General features: G+C 33.3%; 1 protein-coding gene across 3 annotated transcripts; it reads right to left on the bottom strand.

Annotated features, from left to right (window-relative positions):
• LOC131802651 (brain tumor protein-like) lies at window positions 1–23916 on the bottom strand. Of its 3 annotated transcripts, none has more exons than XM_059123037.1 (9): window positions 23546–23916; window positions 18371–19558; window positions 18094–18298; window positions 16967–17425; window positions 15585–16887; window positions 13904–14477; window positions 13676–13839; window positions 13371–13603; window positions 1–5831 (listed from the first exon to the last, which is right to left on the bottom strand). In XM_059123037.1, exons 2-9 carry the CDS (start codon window positions 18850–18852, stop codon window positions 5727–5729), a joined length of 3525 nt encoding a protein of 1174 aa, XP_058979020.1. In that variant the 5' UTR covers window positions 18853–19558; window positions 23546–23916; the 3' UTR covers window positions 1–5726. The 3 variants fall into 3 exon arrangements, with proteins under 3 accessions (XP_058979020.1, XP_058979022.1, XP_058979021.1); XM_059123039.1 differs by having other exon boundaries at window positions 13904–14396; XM_059123038.1 differs by having other exon boundaries at window positions 13904–14474; window positions 23546–23915.
• Between the last annotated feature and the right edge of the window lie 3605 nt (window positions 23917–27521).

Below are 27521 nucleotides of genomic sequence, written 5' to 3'. Positions count from 1 at the left end.
TTGTGTATACATTTGAATAAAAACTTTATTGAAATAAAGAAAGTAAATAAATACAAATTAGATAAAATATTAGGTTTCGAGCCCAAATAAAATTAAAAAAAAAACAGTTCGAACACAACAGTGAAAAATAAATTCAAATCATAACAAATTAATTATAAAATTTTGTATTTGAGGAACTTATACACCACCAGGTAAAGCAATTTGCTGTGTTGTTATAATTAAGTTTACATTTGTATATATGTATATGCTAAGAGAATAGAGATAGAGAATACAATTTATATTCAAACATTTTAGGCGCCATATAAATACAAAATACGTACGTGTGTTGTTGGTGTCTTTATATACGCATTTTTTGTTGTTTTTTTTTTTTAATTTGAAATTGTTTTTTTTTTTTTGTATATATTTATTTATCAATTGGTTTTATGAACATTACGATTATTTTAACGACTTCGTCAACTATTGTGTTGTTTTAAAACTTTAATTCTGAATGTTTGATGTATTAGGATGTTGTTTGTTTCATTTTATTTTTGATTCGGCCTGCTATTTATTAATTGAAAATTCATCACTCATACATATATATATATTATCCTTTATGGTTCTTGTTGTGAATGCATTTACCAATGTTGTTTTTGATTTTCATATTTCGTTTCATGTTCAATTTTTAGCTGAATATAAAAAATAAAAGTGTTTAGCTTAAATCATTCTTAATCATTACTAATATTACATTAATGGTTTATAACTGGATTTGTATAAGTGTTCCTAAAACGTTATTGCAAATATTGGGGGGAATTTGGTTTGTTTGTTTATCTTTTGTTTTTTTATTTTATTTAATATATATGTTTTAATAATTTTCATAAGGCGTAAAATATCATCAAAAATTGACATATACTAGATTGTTATTTCATTTTGTTTTACCCATATACATGATGTACATTTAAAGGTCGTTTATAAACATATGTATATTTCTCATACATATATGTATATATTTGTTTTATACATAAATATATATGTAAAATGTAGGTAAATTTATTTATATTAATTTAAAATATGTTAAATACAATACAACATAAAAAAACTTTGGATTCGTGAAATACATATACTTTTCTAACCTCACATTTCTTCATAAGCAAGTCAAGGGGAGATTAGTATTACCTTTATATGTGTGTGTACGTGTTGAAATTACTTTATCGTTTTACAAATTGAGCCCTATTTTTATTAAAAAGAAAATTAAAAAAAAACAGAATCACTACCATTCATGTTATTGTACCGAGATTGTTGATTTGCTTATTCGTGTAAAGGGATAAACAAACCAAATTATGAACAAAATTAACATACTTCAGTTGAACGTCTTCAATTCATTTGCCGTCGAACTAAAAATATTTGTGTACCCAAATACTCCACGTGAAAAAACAAAAACAATGCGATTTCCATTTTGAAAGTACGAAATCGGAAAAGTGCGAATGCAATAAAAATATTTCTTTTTCACCACCAAGTAGATTTTGAATTATACTATTTTTTAGTTGTTCAAACCGTTTTTGAATCGCATCGTGCATTTTACCGGAACCGGAATAACGTTGCTGAAATATTTTTCTATATTATTGCTGAAATATTTTTAGTAGTTGATTTCTGTGCAGTTTTTTTTTCTTTTTCACTTTCAAAAACCATATACATACACATATAAATATATAGATAAAAACGCTTTAATTAAGTTTTATTGAAAATTTATAGGTGTATAGTTTAAAAATCACAAAAATAATAATTAAAAATAATGCTTTGAATTAATAATTCGAAGATAATAATAATAAAAAAAAAAACTAAAGAAATAAAATTAAAATAAAATTAAATTAAATAAGAAACATAAAAGAAGGTGGAAAACGTTAACAATAACAACATATTCTCTCTTTCTCTCTCTATCTTTATCTAGTTAATTTTTTAAGCGTGTAAAACAGAAGCGTACAGTAGTGTAGATTTATTAATAAAAAGATAGAGGTAAACAATAGTAGTGGGTCAATAAAATTATATAGTTTAAAAATATACACATGTTAATAGACATATGTATATGACTAGTGTTGCATCATATCATGTATTAATGGAGTGTATGTATAAAAATACATAGTTGTTATAAAACATTTATATGGCCAATAAAAATAATTTGGTAGACGACATATTTTTGAAAACAAAAGTCTAAAAAAGGCAATTTGAAGGTTTTCTCTACTAAAATATTGTAAACAAATACTTATAAAATAATAATAAAAAATATTGGAGTACTTCGTAAAATGCATTTGGTTTTAATTTAATACAACCTGCGTGTTTTTTTTTAAACAATTATAATATAGCGAAAATGTATTTAGTCTTTCTGCACTACTGTACGTCTTGACTTAAAGTTAAAATGTAAGGAAAACGCTAAGAGGGCGTCTTAGTTACAAATACAAAAAAAAAATAAAATAACTGACTTAAACAATTATATTCTTTTTTTAATATCATTAATTTAAGCGGATTATTGGAAATAAACTATAACAAGAAAAAATACAACATAAATTCATTTTCTAATCTAAAACACTCTATTAATAATATCAAATGTCAGTTGTTTGTATATGCGTTGAAATGGGGATGTGTTGGCAATCAGTTGTAAAACCTCTATGATGCAGGAAACATAGCCCTATAACTAGTTCCACAACATGTTGTAACACCTACTATGCCTACATATGTCTGTGTGTGTATAAAAGTAATAATAATTAAAAAAAAAAACTTTAATTAAAAAAAAAGAAAAATAATCTTTTGTAGACTTTTTAAGTTTTGTTTAACAAAACCTTGTAAATAGATTTAAAAAACTTACAACAAAAAATATTTCAATAAAAAGTAAAAGCTTATGGAATTACATTTGTTTTTTTTTTTTAATTTTTTTTTTGTGGGTATTATCTTTTTTTTTTTGCAATATATTTCGTTACTTTAAAACAAAAAAATATTTGTTTATAAAATAATGAGCATGTAAAACGTATTGTATGTATATACTTTCTAATTAAACTCGACAAAAAAATTGCATCAATTCAATTTTTGTATACAATAAATGTGTTATTATAGCTAGAAAAATGCTCTTAAGGAAAACACAAACAAGACGAAATTAGCGGAAATCGGGACGAGAGCACACAGGCTCATCCGGACTTTCGATCAAAAAATAAAAGAGAAAAAAAAACGAACGAACGAAAAACGATGTTACATTAAGAAAATAAAGTTATAAAAGAACGCTAAATCCTCTAAACAGCCAAACATTACATATGTATGTGTATTCAAATTGCCTTTTGCGGAGAGAGACTAAACACTTTCTTGTGGGACTGTTTTTGCACTGAAAAACGACAACAAAATACATATGTGTGTATACTTAAAAAATATGTTTACAAAAATATCTTATACAGTTTGGTTTTTGTCAATGACGGTTTGAAATTTGAATAAGTCTGATGTGTGAGTGTTTTCGAAGAGAAACTCTACATTTGGTACTACTTAAAATTAAATATGTATTTTTATAAAGGATTGCTTTTGGGTAATTCTTGTAATCGTTGTTAATGCTTATATAGTAGTATAAAGGTATGATTGGTATTGTTTTTTTTTTTTTTTTTTCAATTAAAACTACAGCCTCACGCACAATATATGATAATTTCTTTTTCTTTTTTTTTTTTTGTTTTTTTTTTCTTATTCCAATCTTTTTTGTTATCTTTCTTCGTTTTTTAACTTTTATGTTTTACATAAGAACAGCTAGAAATCTTGAAAACAATATATAAAAAATACATTTGAAAATCATATATTTTTTCTCTCTAATAAAAAAGAAAACAAAAAAATAAATATAAAAAGTAAAATAAAATTAAATACAAAAAATGACAAGAAAGTATTTGAAACACAAAGTTAAATCAAAATTAAATTAAACATTTTATAATAAAAATTATAGGATTATTTTTCTTTTGTTTCAAGTTTAAAATTTGTTTCGTGTTACAGTGTATTTAATATAACATATATACTAAAACATATTTGTTTTTGTTCTTGTAAATGTAAATAGTTTGTATATGTAATTAATTAATAATTTAAAAGAGTTAACAATGTTATTAAAAAAAAATATATTTATAGATATATATATATAACACACAAAGGTGATTGAGTAAATTATGTAAAATAATGTCTTGGAAAACCAGCCTTATTAAAAAAAAATAACGTGGGGAAATTAATTTAATTGTATGTAAAAAGGAATATGTTTTTTCTTTTCTTTTTGTTTTGTTTGTAAATAAAAACGTGAAATACAATTTCAATGGAAACAAAAGTATGCCTTATATACTTATGCTCCCATCGACGTTTTGTAAATACATTTTATTGTTTTGTAGTTGATTTAAAATAAAAAGAAAACGTAACAAAAATAATAAAAATAATGTAATTTATGTAACAATATTCATTTAAGTTGTTATGGTTGTAATAGTTCTTTTGTATAAATTGTGATTAGTTTTTTTTTTTGTAAACCATTGCAACTTGTTTTCTATTTCCGTTTTGTTTTTTTTTTTTTTTTATTTTGCAAAGGTGAAATAAAAATATGTTATTTACTTTTCAAAATTTCATTCATTTTTCTACATTGTAATTATGATTCATGTTTGGTTTTTGGCAATTAAAAAACATAAAATTGAATAGAAAGAGATCAAAATATTATATTTGTATGTATGTGGATTTGAGATTTGTTTCGAAAAGAATCAACTTTTTTTAAATCAGACATGTTTTCCTTCATTAATTCATTGGGAGTTATAAATTCATGTTTTTCATGTTCAAAAGGGCAATTTTCTATGTATACAAAAATAAATCTTTATGTATACTCTAGAAAAATTAGCCTTTTCACTCCTCCTCATTAGAAAGTCTCTTAAGTGTTGTAGAAAAAGGAAGGAAACTATTTAAAATATTACATATATATTTAAAAAATCTCTCATATAAGCTAAAATATTTGTTTTGTATATAAAAACGGCCTTTTGTTTTGTTTTAATTTGTTTGTTTGTTGTTTGTTTGTTTAACTACATTAAAAATTGTAAAGTGTAAAACGATGTAGAATATAATAATTTATAATAAAATATTAGAAGTAGTAGTAATAGTAGTAGTAAGTGGTACGAAGAGGTGTAAAAAAAATAAATTATATTGATTTTACGATTCTTTTTGGCTTTTGGCGGCGTAAATTCAGAATTTCGTCGTATCTTTGGAGGCGTTGTTTTATCATTAAATATTTTTATGTGGGTGTAATTTTGTTTTAGTTATTCTTTCTTTGTTGGTTTTCATGAAAATGAAAATAATACAAAAATATTATTGCCTTAAATTTCATCATAATCTATAAGTTGTAATTTTTTTTGTTCACCATTATCACTATTTTCAGTATTAATTTTATAAAGCTGATGCTTGCTAATTAAAGGCATATTGAAATTTAGTGCTGCGTTTGTTGATACTGATGCTGCTGTTGTTGGTACTTTCGGATCCGTTGGGACTGTGACCGCTGATGATGTGTTACTAATGCCATGATTGCCATGCATTGTAGGAAAAACGGAACGCAACTGCTGTTGCTGTTGATGATGATGATGTTGTGGTTGCGTCTGCGACTGCGACTGCGACTGCGGATTTTGATGTTGATGCTGCTGGTGTGGTCTACTTACAGTTGCAGTTTTTCCAAAGTTTAACAAATCAGATCTCGTATTGAGAGTTTTCTTTTTTTGCAATCACTGAACGTACAGGGTGTTAAGCACCAAAACATGATGATTATTTTTAGCGAGTGTCACAACATATCCTTCAGAAGTTATTTTTAGGCCACAGCAACGTGATACCTATGAAAAACAAAACAATAATGAGCTGAAGGTTAGAAAACAACCACGGAATAATCCCTGATTATTCCTATATAATTAAACGACGGAATTGTAAAAAGTATTTTTTTCTTCTCCAGAGAATGCAGATGTTTTGAAAAAATGACTAAAAATTATGTAAGGTATAACATCGGAAAGTGGACTTTTAATAGACTTACAACTGCATAAACTTTGGGGAAGATCTTGGCATTGTGAACCACTTGTCGGTTTGGGTTGGTTCGGTTCAGTGGTTCACACTATTACTATCACAAATTCCTAATTTTGAAGAAACAGCTCGTAGATGGACATAAACTTTAGAGACCACAACCACATATATTCTTGGTCGGCACAAAATTCGATGTCCACCCGTCTGTGAAAATCACTCTTACTTCCGGACGAAATGAAGTAGGTTGATAAAATTTCAACATCCACATTTGTTTGCCATTGCATGTTATGACAATGGGTTTGAGGCGATGACGTCCATACGTTTGCTTTATTGGGGACAATATATAAAATTTGTTATATCTGTAATAACTTATAAAAATACGGATCGATCTTTAACTTGGCAAGCTGTTATGGAATCTAACAATAATATCACAAATACAGGGTGAGATGAAGAAACCAATCAACTTCAGACTGCTGTCATTTCTAAGCCACTCGTCCGACAGCTGTTAAAATTATTCCAGTGAGAGTTCATTATATTGTTTACAAGCGTACAAAAGCATTTTGGTGAGAATTTTCCAGAAAAAAAGTTATTCGTATTGGAATTCAAGCGTGATAGTGTGATTTCTTTATTTTGGGCTGGAAAACCACAAGTGGTTATCTTTGGGGCATTTCAGCATTTAAATGTGAATAAATCTTATGTGACGCGTACCATCGCTCGTTACCGTGATACTGATACCAAAGTACAGAAGCGACTTGATCGAAACCCGCGTCTCAGTGGCCGAAAAATGGCTCGTGAGCTGAACATATCGCAATATTCCATTCGGCAAAAAAATGAGCTCGGGGTAAAGCCATTGAAATTCACAAAAGAAGTGCAAGAACTTACACGGCAAATGAAAGAAAATAGACTCAAAAGAGTTAAAGAGTTGCTTCGCTTGGCCGAAAGTGGTGAACTGCCGAATTTGGTTTTCTCCGAAGAGAAAACTTTCGTTAAATGTGCATAAATCTTATGTGACGCGTACCATCGCTCGTTACCGTGATACTGATACAAAAGTACGGAAGCGACTCGATCGAAACCCGCGTCGCAGTGGCCGAAAAATGGCTCGTGAGCTGAACATATCGCAATATTCCATTCGGCAAATATTAAAAAATGAGCTCGGGGTAAAGCCATTGAAATTCACAAAAGAAGTGCAAGAACTTACACCGCAAATGAAATAAAATAGACTCAAAAGAGCTAAAGAGTTGCTTCGCTTGGCCGAAAGTGGTGAACTGCCGAATTTGGTTTTCTCCGATGAGAAAACTTTCGCTGTCCAGCAGTTTTTAAACAAACAAAATGATCGCCATAATTCGTGCCAAAGGTGACCAATTCGAACAAATCTAAACTTATTCTAAAATTTGATGCTATTTCCGACATGTTTTGCTTTTATTCAATTAAATTAAAAAAAATTTAAAAATGATGGCGTTTGACTTTGTTGCAGTTTTTTTTATCTCACCCTGTACATTTTACCAAATATGAATTATACATATTACGATGTGCAAGTTTTAATTTTTAATTTAGATGCATATATTTTATTTACATTTTCAACATTACATTTTCAGGAGAAAAAGGCACCAGAGGAAACCAATATATGGTACATTTCCAAGCTTCATCATCATGGTTGTGGGATAAGTACTTGTTTTGACTGAGTTATCTCATATGCGTGAAATGATTTTTGAATAAGTTAACGAAAAGAACTTGGCTGAAGTTTATGCTCACTTTGTCTAGATTATCATTATAAGGCATACGAGACTCAAGAACGTACCATATCCAGACCTGAAACTTTTGTTTTTTTTTATTTTTAAGTCGACAATTGAAGCTACGTGTTTTAATTTCGTTTGGGTATATATTTACTTAAGATTTTGCATACATCTCTCTAATGCTACATCACGCCTAATGCCTCTAACGTAAAGACGATTTCGATCTATTATAGCTGGACCTTGGTACATAAAACATCTTCTGCGACCTTAATATACCATCAATGCACCTCCAAATAGTCTGTTCCGGCAGATTTGTTATTGTCATACACCTATATGGCAGATGCGATAAACAAGTGAATATATTAAAATAAAAAAGAAATACTGAACAGATTTTTATGTCCAAAATATCAAATATTCATCCGGTTAAAAGAAAATTAATATCGCGAATATTAACAACTATCAATTGTTCTGCAAAATCAGTACATCAGTTTAAATCTAGTTCAAAGGGATAACATTCTCTAAACCATGTGTATTTCAAGTTGAAAATATGTAATACATATTTCGACAATAAAAACCCTGAATTAGTTTTTAGTTTGCGTGGTTGAAAAGCATTAAAAAAAGTTCGGGTCCGGATGGTTTTCCCGGTCAGGCCTTTAAACACTTTTGTATAATTATTCCCCTACATGTATTAATTTTCATTTGAATGGAGTCCCTAAAAATATGATAGCTTAGCATGTTTTCAATTATAGAGGATTTACCCAATTTGAGTGTCATTCCAAAGTTATTCGAGAATTAATTTTTCGTAAAAGATTTTAAGACATAGACTTCAATAGAACTCGGGTTTTATGGAGCTCACCCTTTTGATCCCTGAAAGATATATAGCATTTTCAGATTAAATGAAACCTTTTGCAATTCAAATGAAACTTTTTGCAGCGGGAATGAAACCTTTTGCAGTGGAATTGAAACCTTTTGCAGTGGAAATGAAACCTTTTGCAGTGGAAATGAAACCGTTTGCAGCGGGAATGAAACCTTTTGCAACCGAAATGAAACCTTTTACAACCGAAATGAAACTTTTTGCAAATCAAATGAAACTTTTAGATTTTTAGAAGGAAAAATAACAAAACATTTTTATTTTCAGTACGTTTAAAATTAAATTAACTAATTATAACTAATATATAGTTAAAGAGGAGTTTTTATTGATTATTAATATTTATGTTTTTATAAAATTTTTTCTTAAAGCTTCCATAATACACAAGAGTAGATGCAGAAAGATTGAAAAAAGTTTTTCAAGGTATTTTTTTCAAAGGACCCGAATTAGGTATCTTTTTATAATCTCCTCCATGGAAAAGAGGATATATTAAATTTGTCATTCGGTTTGTAACACCTCTAAATATTCGTCGTAGACCCCATAAAGTATATACAATTATGATCATAGTTGATTTAATGATTTCCACTTATCTATCTTTTGAAATCACGACTTACCTTTATTAGGTAAGATTAATAATTTCACATTTCAGTCCTGGCCATACCTATAAAGGGCAAAATTTGTTTAAATTTCTCTTTTTAGCATTAAGCATTTGGAATTTAATAATATGGAAGCATTTTATATCAAATCAATAAAGAACCATTTGTTATTACAATAATTGAAAATTTAAGAAATAATATAAATAAATGTATATATTTATAATCAATAAAAAATCCTCCTTGTCAATATATTAGTTATATTATTATTAATTATTAATTGATTTCATTTAAAAACTACTAAAAATAAAAATATTTTGTTATTTTTCCTTCTATAAATTTAAAAGTTTCATTTGATTTGCAAAAAGTTTCATTTCGGTTGCAAATGGTTTCATTTCGGTTGCAAAAGGTTTCATTTCCGCTGCAAACGGTTTCATTTCCACTGCAAAAGGTTTCATTTCCACTGCAAAAGGTTTCAATTCCACTGCAAAAGGTTTCATTCCCGCTGCAAAAAGTTTCATTTGAATTGCAAAAGGTTTCATTTAATCTGAAAATGCTATATTTGAAACTTGTCAATCTAAATCGATCAATGTCTTTCAATCTGGTGTTCCCCAAAAAAGTCATTTTGGGCCAGATGTAGAGCGATCTAAGTAGTCTTTTGCTTTTTGGCTTTTGATGGAATTCTAATTAAAAATAGTGGGTACCCTTACTGCAAACCTTGGAACACTGAAGGGCACACCCCAGCGTTTGGGATTCGGTTTGCGGTGGACCATTCTGTTCACTGGTTAGTTAGGCGGCGCCAGTGGCTTCGCCTCATCGATTCCTGGGATCATGGGCACTCAGGAATTAAATCCCAGACTCTCCCCGGAAACCGCTGAGGTGCCCGATACTGCTTATTTAATTCGTAACATGTGGACGCGTCCGGTAGCACTCAGCTACACAGGGTGAGATGAAAAAGCTGCAACCAACTTCAGACTGCTGTCATTTGCTGTTGAAATTATTCCTGTGACAGTTCAATATATTGTTTACAAGCGTACAAAAGCCTTTTGGTAAAAATTCTCCAGAAAAAAGTTATTCGTGATGGAATTCAAGCGTGATAGTGTGATTTCTTTATATTTGGGTGGAAATGTGATAGCGTAGCCCGACGTCAAGGAAGTGGACGGAAGAAAACAGCAACATCAGCAGAAATGGTTCGAAAAGTAAAGAAGCAACTTGACATAGCATAACCCGCGTCGCAGTGTCCGAAAAATGGCTTGTGAGCTGAACATATCGCAATATTCCATTCGGTAAATTTTGAAAAATAAGATCGGTATTAAGCCATTGAAATTCCAAGAAGTGCAAGAACTTACACCGCAACAGAAATAAAATAGACTTAAAAGAGCCAAAGTTTTGCTTCACTTGACCGAAAGTGGTGAACTGCCGAATTTGGTTTTCTCCGATGAGAAAACATTAGTTTGTAGACAAACAAAATGAGGTCAATGAGACCAAAGAGGTCAGCTGAAAATGTGCAACTTCCGTTGGCCACCAGAACTCAAGCGCCGGCCATGGTGATGGTGTGAGCCGCCATAATAGATGATGGTCGCTCTCCGCTCGTATTAATCGACCGTGACATTAGAATAAATGCCGAATATTATCGCGAAAATACTCTGGAGGCTGTATTAAAGCCTTTTAGCCGCAGACCTTGGACATTCCAACAGGACTCAGCACCATCGCACTCAACACGCGCCACCCAAGAATGGTTACAAAATGAGGTTCCTCGCTTCATTTCCAGCGCACAATGGCCACCAAAATCTCCGGATACCAATCCGTTGTACAATTGGGTCTAGAGTATTTTGAAAAGCAGGTTGGCACTAAAAAATACAAAATTGTCGATCACCTCAAGCAAGCGCTTCGCCGGGAACGGGCCAAAATACCGCAGTTTCATTGGCCGTTTGAAGGCCATAATTCGTGCCAAAAGTGACCAATTCGAACAAATCTAAACTTATTCCAAAATTTGAAGCTATTTCCGACATTTTCTGCTTTCATTCAATAGAATTACAAAAAATTTAAAAATTATATCGTTTGACTTCAAATATCCCATGTCATCGTAAATGTGAATCCAGGTATTCCTGATTTTTATCATTTGTATGTTTCCGATGAAAATTCAATAACAACCGTCTATTCGGGCCCCAGAGAACGAGTCGATCGGTATAATGAAAAGAAGGTCTGTAGCCATTTTTTTTTAAATATGCCAAAATATGCTAAAAATATGTGATTAAAAAACACACACTTCTTATATCTTCGTAACGGAACAGTTTTCGCGTTCTGATCTTCCATTGTATATCTTAGGTTGTACACTATATTAAGGTAGTACTCTTATATATATTCTACTAGCTGACACAATTTTTATTATAAATAATGACTCCATAGTAATTTCTAAATAGAAATAAATATTCAATGCAAAAATTATAAAACCGTCGGTTTTAGATATTTTGAATAGCCTGACCTTATTTTTCAGCCATAGGCTTTGAGTGTTAAAAGCCTATATGATATAGAACACATATAATAGCCCTATGTCAAAACACAGCTCAATGTTTTTTATTGCAAAGAGCTTAGCAACATTTTTCATTCAAATGAGCTGTAATTTGGAATTTGTTTTTTCCAATGTTTAGAACACCGTACTGCGTGGTAATTAGTTTTGTCCACCTCATAATTAAGGCAAAATGATTTCAGAATAGTCAAAGATAATTACTCTTTTACACCCATTACCGTAAGATGGGAATTCATTTTTCTGTCTTATGCGTAGGAGACCCCTGAAGTTCATATTTCATCATAGAATAATTCAACGATGATTAAACAAATGTTCGGTCCCGTGCTACTTTCAAATATTCCCAATTTTTTCATGTTTCTGTCACAATTTCCAACTAAATGAGTTGCGGAGTTTATGTCATATTGTATGCGAAGAGGTTTTCTACCCCCTGAGAAACCAAGTTGTCAAATAAGGGATCAAAAAATAAAAAAAAAATCTTCAAGAGTCCGAAAATAACTTAAATCATATGATGGTTGTACAAAACGTTAAAAAATTTTGTAAGGATGGTTTCTTCTCAAATTGCCAACATTTCCGGAAATTAGTATGAAAAATATGGTTAAAATGTGAAACGTGCAAGAAAACGAATTCGGGGGTTATGACCCATATCATGACCTGAAAATGCGAGTTAAGGTATCTTGAAAGTTTAGGAAGAATTTCTGGAGAGATAGAAATCCTTTTCTTACTAAATTTGCATTTTTGTTTGCATTTTGAGTTCTCATTGGACGGATTATTGTCATATGAGAGAAGTAGGTCTACGTTTTGAAATGAGCCCCATAACGCTTTGTCGGTCACTTTTGTTTGTTTAAATGTGTTCGCATCTTCCAGCTGAAGCACGATGTAGGTACTGGAGTTTAAAGCTAGATGCCATTTTTTTATTTATTCACAATTCAAAACAATAAAAAATGTACACTTCAATATAGTATGTCAAATAGAAAAAATTTCAAGCCAAAAAATTGTTTTCATTCACATTTTTAATGGCATATTTTCATTTCATACGAATTTGTTAAAATCCGGCAAGCCGTTCTTGAGTTATAAGCATAGTAACTAACATAACTTTATTTTATATGGTGAAAATAATTCTTTGTTTTGTTCACAAAAAATATTGTATTCAACATAAGCCAAATTGAAAAAAAAATCGTGTATTATATAAAATTGACAAAAGAAGAAAAACAAAAGGAAAAAAGAAAAAAACTTCAACTTGTTCGCTGATTTTCTACAGCAAATGTTTCAAGGTCGTTACGAAGTTTGTCAATAGAATGTACTACTATTTTGAAATTCGTTTCCATTGAAAAAAATGTTCTCGATTTTTTCCCGATTTTATAATTTTTGCAATTTTAATTTTTTCGTGTTTTTTAGGGATTTTAAAAAAGTAATTATCCTTTAAGTTTGGTGTGACCGCTTTAAATTATTTCGACATCATCTATTCAGTTTCGCCGCCACATAATTCGGTACTACACTTCATTGTAACCCGCCTGCAATTTCAGTTCTCAAGAAATCGAGTCAATTAAATGATGTTAATCAAAATGAAAAAAAACCTTTTGTACACGATAAAATATTGTTTGTATTGTTACATAGATATATAATTTTGTAATTACCTTAACATGTGGACACTCGAATTCTGACTGAAGAACACCATCACGTGAATAACAAGCAACATGGAATCGATTTCCATGAGAATCGCCAATCAAAATATCGCCAGCATTAGAAATATCAATTCCGTTCGGAAAACAGGTAACTTTTTCATTGCCTATACGATACTGGAATGTACCATCTTCATGGAAGACCGCAACACAATGGCCCTTGAAGTCACACACGTAAAAGTCATTGTCTGGAACAAAATGTACACGATTAGAATTCCGTCTTGCTGTAGATTCCTAAATGAATGGGCAGATATAATTACCTCTGATTGCGATATCTGAAGGTTCGCGCATATAATCGCTACAATCAAACCAGCGTACCAATTCTCCATCCTCCGAAATTACGAACACCGTGGGGGAAACACTGTCAACGGCGACAATGTGGCCTTTAGAAGTGACGGCCAGACCGGCAACAATATCGATGTATCTAATGGGGAAAAACCAAAACATATTTGCATGTGCATAATTTGTTAACTGTGCAAACGACATACCTTATGGCAATTTTCCTCATGAAATGACCACTTTTCGAAAATATCTGCATCCGAGATCGCTCATTGCCACGGTCGCACACCACAAATTTGCCGTTAGTATGCATAACAGCAACTTTTCGGGGATACCATAACTGCCCCTCCTCTTTACCGGGCACTCCGAAGTAAAACTTCAAATTGCCAGATTTATCAAAGATCTCGATGCGATGATTGTTGGTATCGGCTACAATAATTTCCTCATCAACGCCCAAGCAAAAACCGTGTGGAGAATTAAATTGTCCTTTGGACGTTCCCAATGAGCCAAACTTGCAACGTATCTGCATTGGGGTTGCCTTGTTGCGACCCGTTATTATACTTGTAGCCGTTGGTTGAGGTTGTTGCGGGGCATGGAAGCTAGTTATGCTCATATCATCGACGGAACCACCAGCCCCAGCGCCTGGACACAATGGAGGCAAATTTGGCAAACTTGGCGACGGTGCTGTGGGTAGGCAGTAATCTGGTAATAAACAATCAAATCCAGTTGGTGAGGGTCCACTCGTTAATAGCTGATTGCTTGTCATGTCTGTGTGAAAATCTACTTGTAATATGCCAACAACAATATTCATTTATTCATAACAAAATAGCAATTATTGATTAACACGCGTGCCATCAGCAACAACAATAACAAACAATCAGTTATACGTTTTATATTTATCACAATATAATTGTTGTGTACAATAAGTTTGTATGTAGTATATTGTTAGCCAGTGGCATTTTGGTGGGAAATAAGTATTTATCCGCCACACGATATTAGTGCAAACGTGTAGAAGAAAATATGTTGAAATTGTACGTTTTTATAACGACAGCAAGTATTTGGAACGGTAGTGATGGTGGTGGTGGATCATGGATGTTGGTGGGGTATATTGGTTTTTGTATGGTTAAAAAATAGAAAATAAAAAAGAACGAAAGAAAGAAAGGATTAAAATAAAAATTAAATTAAATAAAATAATACAAAATGTTAAAAAATGGGAAACTAGTTATAAAGGCCTTACCCCCTTGTTTTTTTTTTTATTATAGACATGTGTTCTGTTTCAGAACTGCAAGAATGTAAAAAAATGTTTACTACGAAAAATGATTTTCCCTAAATGATTTCGAAAACTATTGCAAAATTAGTTAATTCTTGAATTTATAGTTCCCACAATTGCGGTTAATTAGATAAAATTTCAATGTTTAGCTATCGGCAATTACGTCGTTAGCTATTTACGGTATAGCACTATAGGTAAATGGAATCAATTCAAAACCTATTAAATTTTTTCTACCGAGCATTCATACGCAACATAGCTGCCACTTTTGCGATTTGTTTCAACTATGAAAACACCCTCAAAGGAAGAATTGAGGTAAAACAAAAACACCAAAAACTAAATCATATGTGGATTTAGCCCCAGAATTCCTTGTAACTGGAAGGTATATATAAGAGACAAACTAGAATTCTAACATCATCGATGCATATAAAAATAAAGATATGTATTTAATTTAGGAGAGCTAAGGCATGCCCACTGAAGAATATCATACTTTAAACATTGATTATAAACTTATTTAATATAAGTCTCATAAATAAAAAATAATAAAAAAAGAAGATACACGACATAAGGATTACTGACTGGGAATGGCATAGATGATCTAATGTATTTTTGTCAATACTTACCGTTGTTATTTAAGCCCAGTTTCGCAAGAGCTTGCAAATTATTGAAAGCGCGCTGATCGCCAGAGAGAATATCGGCTAGGGTAATTGGTTGATTCTGTGCATTAGCTGCTGGCACTACTGATTGGGCAGTAGGTCCACTTGGAGAGCCAACCAGGGCATCCGTTAGAGAATCCGGCGTATTTTCAGTGAGGCTGGCAAGACGTGATAAATTGTATTCGAGAATACTGTTGTAACCCCCTGGTGGTGGGACTGCGGCGACTCCAGTATTTCCACCCAAAGGACCACCAACAGCAGCTGAAAGACTATTGTTGAGAGGATTGTTTAGAGCACTTAGTCCGTTTGAAGGAACAGTGTTATTTAAGCCGTTGAGTCCTTGAGGGCCGATCAGCGAAGCTCCTGGTCCTGCGCCCAACTGACTGTTGCCAAGAGATCCATTGAAGCCGGGTGAGGAATTAGCTAAATTGTTGTTTAGACTATTTCCATTACCAGGCCCAATGGATCCCATACTATTAAACCCATTAACACTGCTGTGGTGAGAGGAAGTGCTATTCTGGTGTTGCAGTTGATGATGATGATGAGATAATGCGGATTGACCTTGTGGTGGAGAGTCTGGTGTAAGTACATTGGACATCATAAAACCATTGCCCAAGGCATTGGCATAGATATCGCCATCAAATGAACTTTGCATGGAAGTCGGCAAAGAAATGGGGCTGCTAGCTGTAACGGAGCTTGTCAACTGACTCTGTGAGCTGTTGGAGCAATTCATGCTACCGTTTCCACCACTACCAACACGACCATTCATCATGTTCGGTGGCATACCAGGTAAGGTAGGTGGAGGTGTGCTTTCCTTTGGCGATGGGGGTGTCGACTCGGTACGAAATTTGCCAAACGTTTCTTGAGCTAGTTGTTCAAACTTTTCCGGTTTAGTATCGAATGTCAAGGAATAATTTATATCGCATTTTGGAGTTGTATTAATCATATTGATAAATTGAGTTGCAATTAGTTTTTTCATCGACAGAAATTCTGCTGCATTTGCTTGCTCCAGAACGCGGTTGGTAAATTTACAAGTGTTGTCAATCTTGCCCATAGTATTCTGTATATTCTGCATTAAATCCATTATCTTCAAAACTCGTTCGGAATGCAGTTTTTTCAGTTCCACCAAAGCTTGGTCGCGACATTTCTCAATGATTTTCTTGTAATTCTCATAAGTTTCTTGGATGAGGTCGCGTGCCGAATCATGTTGAGATTGTAGCTCATTGAGAGCGCTACATAAATTTGCGTCTGCGTCATCGCAATATTGCACCTGCGAGAAAACGATAACGAAAACACACACATAAATCCGAAGAAACAAAAGCATTGGTTTGAAAGGTTCTAAGACATACCTTTGATTTGGCCTCCTTTATTAGGTTCTCAACATCACCGCGCACCGATTTCTCAGCCAACGCAATAATATCATAGTGATGCTCGCTGCCTTTGTGGTCGGCAATCAAACAGTCATTGCATACCGGTATTTGACAATTAAAGCAATAATACTTGAGATTCTCCGATGTATGTACATTGCAGTACAAGGGTTTGTGTATAATCAATGGTTTGTCGCCGTCCGAAGTCTTTTGCAAGTCCTCCAACTTGACAACTTCGTGGTTTTCAAAACAACGCATATATTTGTGAGCGTTGTCACAACCACTGCACAAGAAATTGGCACAATCATTGCAACGGGAAATTGCATTCTCCTTGCTCTTACAAGAAGTACAATACAATTGTTCCGACTCAATAGTGGCCAAGTCCAAAATATTGGTAAGTATGTAATCACATGTCAAAGATTGCACGCCATTAGGTCCAACCTATAATGGAATCGAAAAGAAGACATATTTAGTAATAACACTCACAAGTATTTTAGTGTATAAAAGGGCCGTCAAATAAAATTTAACTTTTATTTTATGTCTTCATATTATTTGGCCTAGATCTTTATACGTAAATAATCCGCATGAATTGATTTGTTTGTTTCAGCAAAATTTAATAATGTCTTCTCTAAAAAATAATATTTTTAGTCTTCATTACACTGGGGACAATAGAGAGTTTCCATTATTGTGTATAATATACTTTATATAGCGGTTCGTGATATCGACAAAGTGTGGCCGAAGAACATTTACGCAAGCACATTAAAGGCTTTGTCTTGTTTAGACCAAGAAACAAGTTAATAAAAGTTTGAGGCTTTAAAAATTCTTCGAGATATGAATCGTTTGTTTTTGTAACCTGCTATGATTTTTTCATCGCTAATAAACAGTGTTTATTAAACACCGATTCAGACTAAAAAACAGAAAATGTCTAAAAACTAAGATTTCTTAGAACGAATTTTTAAAAATCATAAATTTAAACAAAGGCATATGCATAAGTTTAATCATCATTACAACAATGTTTTGTAATAGAACATTATTTTTTCATAGCTAACAATGTATTGAGTAAATTAGCAATTTCTAATGCCAAAAATATCACACATAATCTTACTTACCATAGTTATCTGCTTGCATATTGGACATCTAATTTGCGATTTTCCAGAACAGTTATGAAGTGGTACAAGATCGCCCCCAACCGAAGATGTCGAAGATGATGATGAAAGGTTTCCTCCCGACGAGTCTTCATTCAACAACTTGTTCAGGCAAGACTCGCAAAAGACATGAAGGCAAGAGAGAACACGAGGTGATTGCAAACGGGAACTGAAGAAATAACAAAAACAAATACACACGTTTAATTTAAGGCTTTATAAAACTCAACAAAAAATACTGTACCTGCAAATCTTACAATTCTTGTCGACATCGCCGTCACCTAAGGAGCCTGACGAGTCCTCTAACGAGCCCGATTCCAGCTCAGAGCCCACGTTACTTTCGAAGACCTCACTAAACATATTGCCACCGCCCAGCCCGCCTAACGACAAGCTGCCGGCAACTGAGGACGAACGGGACGAAATGCTCTTCAAATCCTTTGCTATTGGGTTACAACTGTTGGATATTAAAGAGTCGTTCAAATCCAACGAATTGACAAGTTTGTCAACGATAGAATCCACAGTGGAAGCACTAGAAGAGGAGGTGATAAAGCTTGATGCCTCCAACGCTTTAGCAACAGCCGTTATAGAAGACGATTCCAAGACAGAGGTAAAAGTGCAGTTATTAGCGTCGGCGGTGTTGGCAATGATTGGTGCCACAGACGAAGGATTGGGAGTGACGGTGGTGCTTTTTAAGATATGTGGCACAAAATCCTCTATAGTTGCCATATATGAAGCCTCTTTAAAACGTGACACAGAATAATTCAATCAGATAGGTACAAGAGATCGTAGACGTTTTATTTTTGTATGTCTAAACTGAGTTTAGTGCTGGTCTTGATCGTGATTTGGAACAAAGATGACGCCGCCTAGTATTTGAGTTGAAGTTACAAATCTTTGATGTTAAAGAGATGATGAAGTTTAGCAACAATTAGTCGAACGCCAAAATATTCTGTGTTTTTATATTATGCGGAGAACTTTTACTAGTTTTCGGTAGATGTTTGTACTTCTTTAATTTAACTTCGCCTTTATAGCCTTTGATGAAAAGCGTTTCAAGAATTGCCAAAATGTTAATTATTAGTTGTACCAAAGTTGTTAAAAGGCAAATATACTTTTTGGTTGAATAACTTTATAGTTCATTAAACAATTATTTATTGTATTGACTGATAATCAAGTAAGACCCGTTTTCTTCTGTTCGTTATCGTTGCTTTAGGTCTTGCAAAACAATTAAGCCTCTCGCTTAGCGCAGTCCACTTCACTGGAGGATAAACTTATTCCTACTCGCAAATATGTTGACTAAACTGTGCTGTTATTTATGCTTGATGATTACTTTTGACTTGCTGAAAGACACGTCTTCTGATCTTATCGAAAGATTTTGTTCTCCACACTCTTTTGAAAAGCATATATCACTTTTTATTCCGTCCCCTTTTTACAGACTCTGCAAGAAAAATATAAAGGATTAATATTACAAAATTATTAGAATTGTACAACCATAGAGGCTATGTCAATGACAGCAAAATGAGAAAATGACAATTCACTGAGTTATCTCAACCACAGCAATTTACAGCTCTATATGTTTTATTATTCTTGATTTATCACATGATTGCTCGGTTTAGAACCGGTTAGTCGAGCTGGACCGAACATGTGATGTTCTACACCACTATAATTTGCGATAACGTTTCTGTAGATCGGGAAACCTTTCTGAATTTGTGCATGTCTATGTTAGTTTGTTTCATTCTTGAAATTAATTCATATAGCCATGCAAGCGTAGGTCAGAAGTTACCTTTCATGTAGGTGGGAAGTGACTTTCAGCAATTTTTTTTAATTTTCTTTTATCTGCTTACTATTATTCGATTACCATCCAAATTGGTAGTACTTGCCCTGTCCTAAACTCAAACCGATTGGTTTAGGAAAGATTAGTGCTGGGAACATTCGATATTTTATTTTTATGATATTTCATATATATGCGAACTAGGTTTCATATTATAAAGTACAGGTAAACTGAAGTAATTCTTTGGCGAATATATGGAATGTTATAGCTAAGCCAAAGGTTGAAACTCGAGATTATAAGGGATAGGAAAAAATGAAATTCGCTATTATTATACTTTTTTAACGGTATGGCATTTTTTATAGTTTATTCCCTAGAAAAAAAAAATCAAAATGGATTTTTAGCCTTCAAATTCCACAAATTCACTAACCTTTCCTTTAGCTTTGCTTGCAAATTGTTGAAACCTAGCTTTAAACCCTGATTTAGCATCGTATTGCGACACAGAATGTTCTGCCTAATATTTTTTAATACCAAAACTTTTTTATTACGATAGGCTTCGGATGTCCCATATTTCATACTTTGTTTAGTATTTCTGGAAGTTCTATGTAAAACATCGTATAAATGTAAAATTCGGAAAAAGAACCGAAGTTCTAAAAACACCCTAGTCCTAGACCCCAGTCCATTCTATAACAATAAGTGAACTCTGAATAAAAAGTAGCCAGAATACCACATTATACTGCCATTTCTCCATATGGCCACATGGCTACATTGTCCAACATTACCCATTCGAACAACGGAAAGGAATTGAATACATGATAAATTGGTAAACGAAATTTCTTTTTCAAGCAATAAGATATGTTTCGATATATAAAGCGAAATATGGTGTTAATATGGTTCATTTAACGCCTTTATGCGTTTTTAAAATCAGTATCTAGGTGCAACATGATGCAATTTGAAAATCAGCCTCTAGGTGAACATTAGCTGTATAGCTGTTGCTGTATAGAAATTTATCATTTAGCAGGATGTAATGTGTAATATATGATAACGAATTTCAACAATGAAAAGAGACATTTGACGTCCAACGAACATTTTAAATATTCAATCGTAATGCCTAAAAGGCTGCACTCTAATTTCCCCATAAATTATATAATCATCAAAGAGTAATTACGACATTGCCTTTCTTTGATCCATAGGTTAATTTCCTCCATTCCAATTCGTATCTTCGAGCAAACCTATTTTGAAATGGAAATAATCATAATTCCCAGAGAATGAAGGCTCATAGAAGCGCATAGTTGAACGCCGTAAGATTTTGTGCACATGCTTGAGTTTATGTTTACAAAAACTTCTCGTAGGTTGTCTTATGTCTGCGACTGCCTATGTTTTTCGGAACGTAAAAGCCGCATATCCAGTGGAATATATAGAATACTCAAGCCAACCAATTACCGATACACTACTCAGAAGTCCGCTCTGTCGATAATTCGCTTTATATAGTGGGTAGGGCAAATCCTTAAATATCTTTAATAAATAGTTCATTTTTTTTTTTTTAATTTGTCAGCTAGGGAAACAGATTCTACCTTGTCATGGCCAATGCAATTGACAACTTTTTGTTTGAAATCGTAAAAACATCATGTAGAATATACCATGCAGATGCACACGACAATGTCTGTAATCTACCAACGAAGAACAAAAATAAGAACACACACCAGATTTGCTACTGCTATACAAACGGGGAAACGGGCTTAAATCCTCTTACGACCCCATTACCTCTATGTGCCCTACTCCCGTAACAATTATCATTTTTGTTTGACACGAGTGATGCATGGACAGAGAGCCACCAGACAGACAGAACATTCGTAGTATATTATTATAATCTCTCGAGTGAAATGCAAACGAATGAAACGGCTGAGAACGAAAAGGGGCGCACACAAACGTACGCACACACTTTGCTGGGCATAAGTTGAGTTTAGGGGCTATGCTTGGATTGACCTGAAATTTTTACCGCAGGTAGGTATTTGTAACCTGATTACGGCAATATAATTTTTTTGTGGGGGAAATACCCGGTTACCCGGTTATTCGACCCAAAAGTTCGGATACAACATCCGGTTTATATCCGGTTCTACGTAACCGATATCAATAAAATGAGTATCATTTGAAAGCTTATGAAAATACCTATCCAACAAGTGGTCATATGACGGGGTTGCTGGAACCGGTTTCGGAGAAATTTAGGAAAATTTGCATTTTTGTATGAGTACTTTTTGAAAAACCTATAAAAACTCGAAAATGGACCCATTATAGGGTCTTAAAATCTATACACTATATTATAGCTAACACTATTGCCTTTCCAAAATGGTGTCATATGTGTTGATATCTTTTGTGGTTCCGTGGATATAAGAGATAGAATTCATTAAATTATATTTTTCTCCAGTCTAGATGCATTTGACTTTGACCTTTATAGCTTTTTTAAGCAACCGGCCTTCGGCCGGGGCTTAAGATTTTCTCCGAAGGCCGAAGGCCGGCTAGTAGCCGAAGGCCGGCTACTTACAAAAATTACAATTTTTAGAAAAACTATGGATCGCGTAGCCGGTGTTGGACATACCCTAGAGGAGAAAATCTTAAGCCCCGGCCGAAGGCCGGCTACTTACAAAATGTACAATTTTTAGAAAAACTATGGATCGCGTAGCCGGTGTTGGACATACCCCAGAGGAGAAAATCTTAAGCCCCGGCCGAAGGCCGGTTGCTTAAAAAAGCTATAAAGGTCAAAGTCAAATGCATCTAGACTGGAGAAAAATATAATTTAATGAATTCTATCTCTTATATCCACGGAACCACAAAAGATATCAACACATATGACACCATTTTGGAAAGGCAATAGTGTTAGCTATAATATAGTGTATAGATTTTAAGACCCTATAATGGGTCCATTTTCGAGTTTTTATAGGTTTTTCAAAAAGTACTCATACAAAAATGCAAATTTTCCTAAATTTCTCCGAAACCGGTTCCAGCAACCCCGTCATATGACCACTTGTTGGATAGGTATTTTCATAAGCTTTCAAATGATACCCATTTTATTGATATCGGTTACGTAGAACCGGATACAAACCGGATGTTGTATTCGAACTTTTGGGTCGAATAACCGGGTAACCGGGTATTTCCCCCACAAAAAAATTACATTGCCGTAATCAGGTTACAAATACCTACCTGCGGTAAAAATTTCAAAATGATCCGAGCATAGCCCCTAAACTCAACTTGCTCCCTTTGCTGGGGCCCGTTGTGTCCTTGAACACAATTTTCCACCTTCTCCCATGCAACGATGCTTCTTCATGCCCTTCGATGCATACTTTTTCGTGTAAATGATTACCTTTTTGCTCAAAGATTTATTGAACAAATAAAAATGCAAACTTCACAAAATTTTACTTTACGACAATTATTTTTACATTGCCCCTAGTGGAAGGCAAAGATCGTACTTTTCAACAAACTCACACACACATTTTGGTCTCACAACTACATTGCGAACTAAGCTCGTGGTGGTCGAGAATTTTTCTTTACACAACTTTTGCAATCAAGAATTTTAGAAATTTCGGCAAAAACGGACATCTGCTTCACGAGCTAATTGCAAATTGGCTATTCTTTCAATATTTAATAAAATTATACACTCACCTTTGCCATTATAAGATTTTTTCCACCAGAGTTAATCGCAGACAAAAATCAATTCAGTCCGTAGTGTGTGAAAAAATTTTTTCTTTGCTGCTAGTATTTTTTCTACACTATGTTCAGAGTTGCCTCCACTTTCCAGGCAGTGTTGCTGTGTTGTGGAAATAAATTTGCACGCTTGTATAAGTGTTTAACTACATGTGGTAATCGACGCGGGACGATTGGATGTGCCGAAAAGACCACTGCCAGCCGATTGTATTATTGTTTTAATAAAAAACAAATATATTTATTTTAAACTTTTGCCCAAAGTACGACAAGGTACAACACTGGAGTTGATAGAATTGCAACAAATTGTAGTTGGCGTTGGAAAATTGCGCCGGTCCAAATGTCTTCCAGTCCAGGGATATGTAGATCGACTTGTACGTTAGGATAAAAGCGGAACATCGCTAGTCGTATGAGAAGGTGTACACCGCAGGGTTTAACGAAATCATGGTAGGTCACAGGTACCAATCAATTATCATTGTTACCTAAAATTCGATGTACTCGGTCGAAACACATGAATTTATATGAATGTTACCGAAATTCCTACAAAAGTTGAACAATTTCTACACCACAGAACTGTTATTTTTTGTGTGTTTGATGTTTATGAGTGGAAAATAGAACAATTGAAAAATATAAATTTTAACAACATTATTATTAGGAAAATTTGAAGATAAAGATCTGGCATATTTGGATAATACGGTACAATAAAAAGGTAAAATGTGGTTGCTCCACCAGCTGTTTAATTATTTTTTCTAACTGTGCCTACTTCTTATTCTTTAATGTTCTGTTATTTATTTATTTTGCAAACAAATTTGAAATAATTTCAAATTATTGTATTTTTTATTCAAAACAATACAAACACATTCACAAAATGTGTATATATTTTGACAGAATAAGGGCACCAATAGAAAAAAAATTGTGTTTATGCCAAGATTTTAAATTCTGTTGTTTTTCGGATGAAAAAAAATATATATTAAAAACTCTTGCGGGGCATAAAATAATTTTATCTTGAATATTGAAATTTTCCTGATATGTTATAGCATCACCTGAAAGTAGCATCACCATGGTACAATAAGTAGGTAGAATACATGGTACAATAAGGAGGTAGAACAGCTTCGTAAAACTACAAAAATACAGCTCTGAGGCTATGCCCGCTTCCTGTCAGAAATATTCTAAATTATATCCAAAAAGTTGTTTTCATTTATTTGATATTTTTTGTTAATTTCTAAAATGAGTCAAATAGCGCGAAAGATGAATGAAATGTCTGAATGTTCTCTCAAAAATATGATCCTAAGTATTCAATCTTTCAATCCCATGGCAAATCTGGTTAATATTATTAATGCGCGCCCCGCAATTTAAGTTTCTTCCAATCATTGATTTTGAAAATATTCTGTTTTTATTTTTCAAAACAAAAAATAAAAATACATACACAAAATTGGCAGAAGTCGGGCACACTTAGAAAAAAAATGTAATCAGCTGGGAGCTCTACCTTACCTTTTTATTGTACCATGGTAGAATAGCTTCGTCAAACAACAAAAATACAGCCCTGAGACTATACTCGCTTCCTGTAAGACTCATTCAAAATTATATACAACTAGTTGTTTTTGTTGTTTTTTTTTTTTAATGAGTTAAAATGGCGCGACAAATGAACGAAATGCCTTGATTTTCTCTTAAAAATATGTTCCAATCTGTTCAATGTTTCAATTTCATTGCTAAACTGGTTAATAGCTTAAATGCGCGGAAATATTTTGTTTTCATTTTTCCAAACAATAAATACATACGCAAAATTGGGAGAAGTCGGGCACACTTATGCTAAGTTCACATGGCATGTGATTCGCTCTCTATTCGTTGTTCGACCATTAATTAATCTATACTCTCAAAGTTGTTCGAAACAACATTACTAAGGAAGTTAACTCCCCATATTACAAATAGCAATGTTATCCCCGACCACCAATTCGGCTTCCGTAAGAACCACAGTACTATTGAGCAAGTGCACCGCATAGTCACAAACATTAGAATGGCATTCGAAAGGAAGGAGTACTGCTCGGCGCTATTTATAGACATTTCCCAAGCGTTTGACAGAGCCTGGCATCTTGGAATTCTATACAAAATTTGTGAAACTCTACCTAAAAACACTCATAAACTTTTTTGTAGTTATTTGTCAAATCGTACGTTTGTTGTTAAATCGAAAGACATACTTTCAAATTCGAGAAAAATATTGGCTGGCGTCCCACAGGGTAGTATCTTAGGACCAATTCTGTACGTGTTATTTACTGCCGATATGCCCACAACCAATGAAACTCTAACCTCAACGTTTGCTGATGATACTGCTTTCATTAGCATACACAAGGATCCTCTGATTGCGTCGGAAAAACTACAATACCATGTATAGTTGTGTTCCAGAACCTGCAAATTAGTACTAATTAGCACTAATTCTGCTACAACGCGTTCCCGTACTCCAAAAACTAGCAAAACTTGCAGCTCTCTCTCGAAAAAATGGCGCTGAGTGTTGCACATTTCTGCTTGTTTTAGCTACATGAATTTGGCCGAGAAATGTGCATATTGTAAATTTGACATTTAATTGGCAGGGCTAACAAGGTTGAAAAATGTATTGATACATTTCAATAAAGAAAATGATCAACTTGAAAACTAAAGGAAAAACTAATATTTGTCGTGCAAAAAACAAAAAGAGAAAATATGGAGCAACTGATGTATTCACTTTTGGATGATTCCAGCAGTGAAGAGGACTGGCTGAATGAGGAATCAGATTATTAATTATTATTATAAATTATTAATTTTAACTTATCGTCTTCAATACTCATTTTTTAAATGTTGGCGCTATTTTCAGTAAGGTTTCACCAGTCCGATTTAGGCTGTTTACTTTTGGAATTTTGAATTTTGACATTTTATCGCATTTCTGCTAATTTTCCGTTCCCTTATTTTTTGAGCAAACCTAAATGAGAATGACATTTCGAACTGTTCTCTCTTCTGCTAGTTTTACTACTAAAAAAGTACTAGAACACAACTTATATCTTCTCGAAAATTGGCTGACAAAATGGAGAATATCGGTAAATGCAAGCAAGTGCATACATGTTACTTTTGCTCTAAGACTTGAACTTTGCCCCACGATAAAAATCTTTAATACTCAAGTTCCACAAAAAGATACCGTAAAATATTTCGGAATGCACCTGGACCGAAGACTTACATGGAAGCAACACATCGATGCAAAAATCACACAAATTAAACTAAAAAGGCCAATCTTGAGTGGTTAATTGGTATACGTTCTTCTATTAAATTAGAATATAAAGTCCTATTATATAAGACTATAATAAAGCCAATTTGGACGTATGGCATACAGCTCTGGGGCACAGCTAGTGCCTCTAACGTAAGTAAACTACAAAGAAGACAGTCGAATATTCTTCGATCTATTACAGGTGCAACATGGTACATAAGGAACGCAAACATCCACAAGGACCTAAATATACTTACTGTTGAAGAAGAAATAAAGAAGCTTTGCCGCAAGTACTTAAACAAACTATCCGAGCACCCAAATAACTTGGCCCGCCAACTTCTACTATTCGGAGGACACGATTGACTGCGCAGACGTGACACTCTTTCTATCATATAGTTTATTTATTTTTTTTTTGTCTTACGCTCTCATTATTTTCAGCTCTTGTCTGGCCAATTGAACGTCGCCCACTGTTATACTTCTACAGGTAGTATGCTAAAGCTGCTTCTGTGAAGAAATCGAAAAGACTATTACTGTAGTCCGCGGGATGATTAGATATAACTGTATCTAAACAAAGCAACATTATATCCGTAAGACTATTTCTGTAGTCCGCTATTCACTTAGATATATCTGTATCTAAACTAATCTTAACTACCTACTCAATCAATTCACGGATATAACTGTATCCACAAGCCCACAAAATAACACACA

Source organism: Musca domestica, unplaced genomic scaffold (genome assembly GCF_030504385.1).
Source record: "Musca domestica strain aabys unplaced genomic scaffold, Musca_domestica.polishedcontigs.V.1.1 22, whole genome shotgun sequence".
NCBI classification, from domain to species: Eukaryota; Metazoa; Arthropoda; class Insecta; order Diptera; family Muscidae; genus Musca; species Musca domestica.
Note: the sequence above shows the minus strand (reverse complement) of the source record. Positions and strands in the feature narration are given on the sequence as shown.

What these genes read in the sequence shown, in the direction of transcription:
- LOC131802651 (XM_059123037.1), bottom strand. Translation starts at nt 18,852, where the DNA reads ATGGCAACTATAGAGGATTTTGTGCCACATATCTTAAAAAGCACCACC. An exon ending in TATGCAAGCAGATAACTATG is followed by an intron (nt 17,426 to 18,093) that starts GTAAGTAAGATT and finishes ATTCCATTATAG; the next exon opens with GTTGGACCTAATGGCGTGCA. An exon ending in TAAAGGAGGCCAAATCAAAG is followed by an intron (nt 16,888 to 16,966) that starts GTATGTCTTAGA and finishes GTTTTCTCGCAG; the next exon opens with GTGCAATATTGCGATGACGC.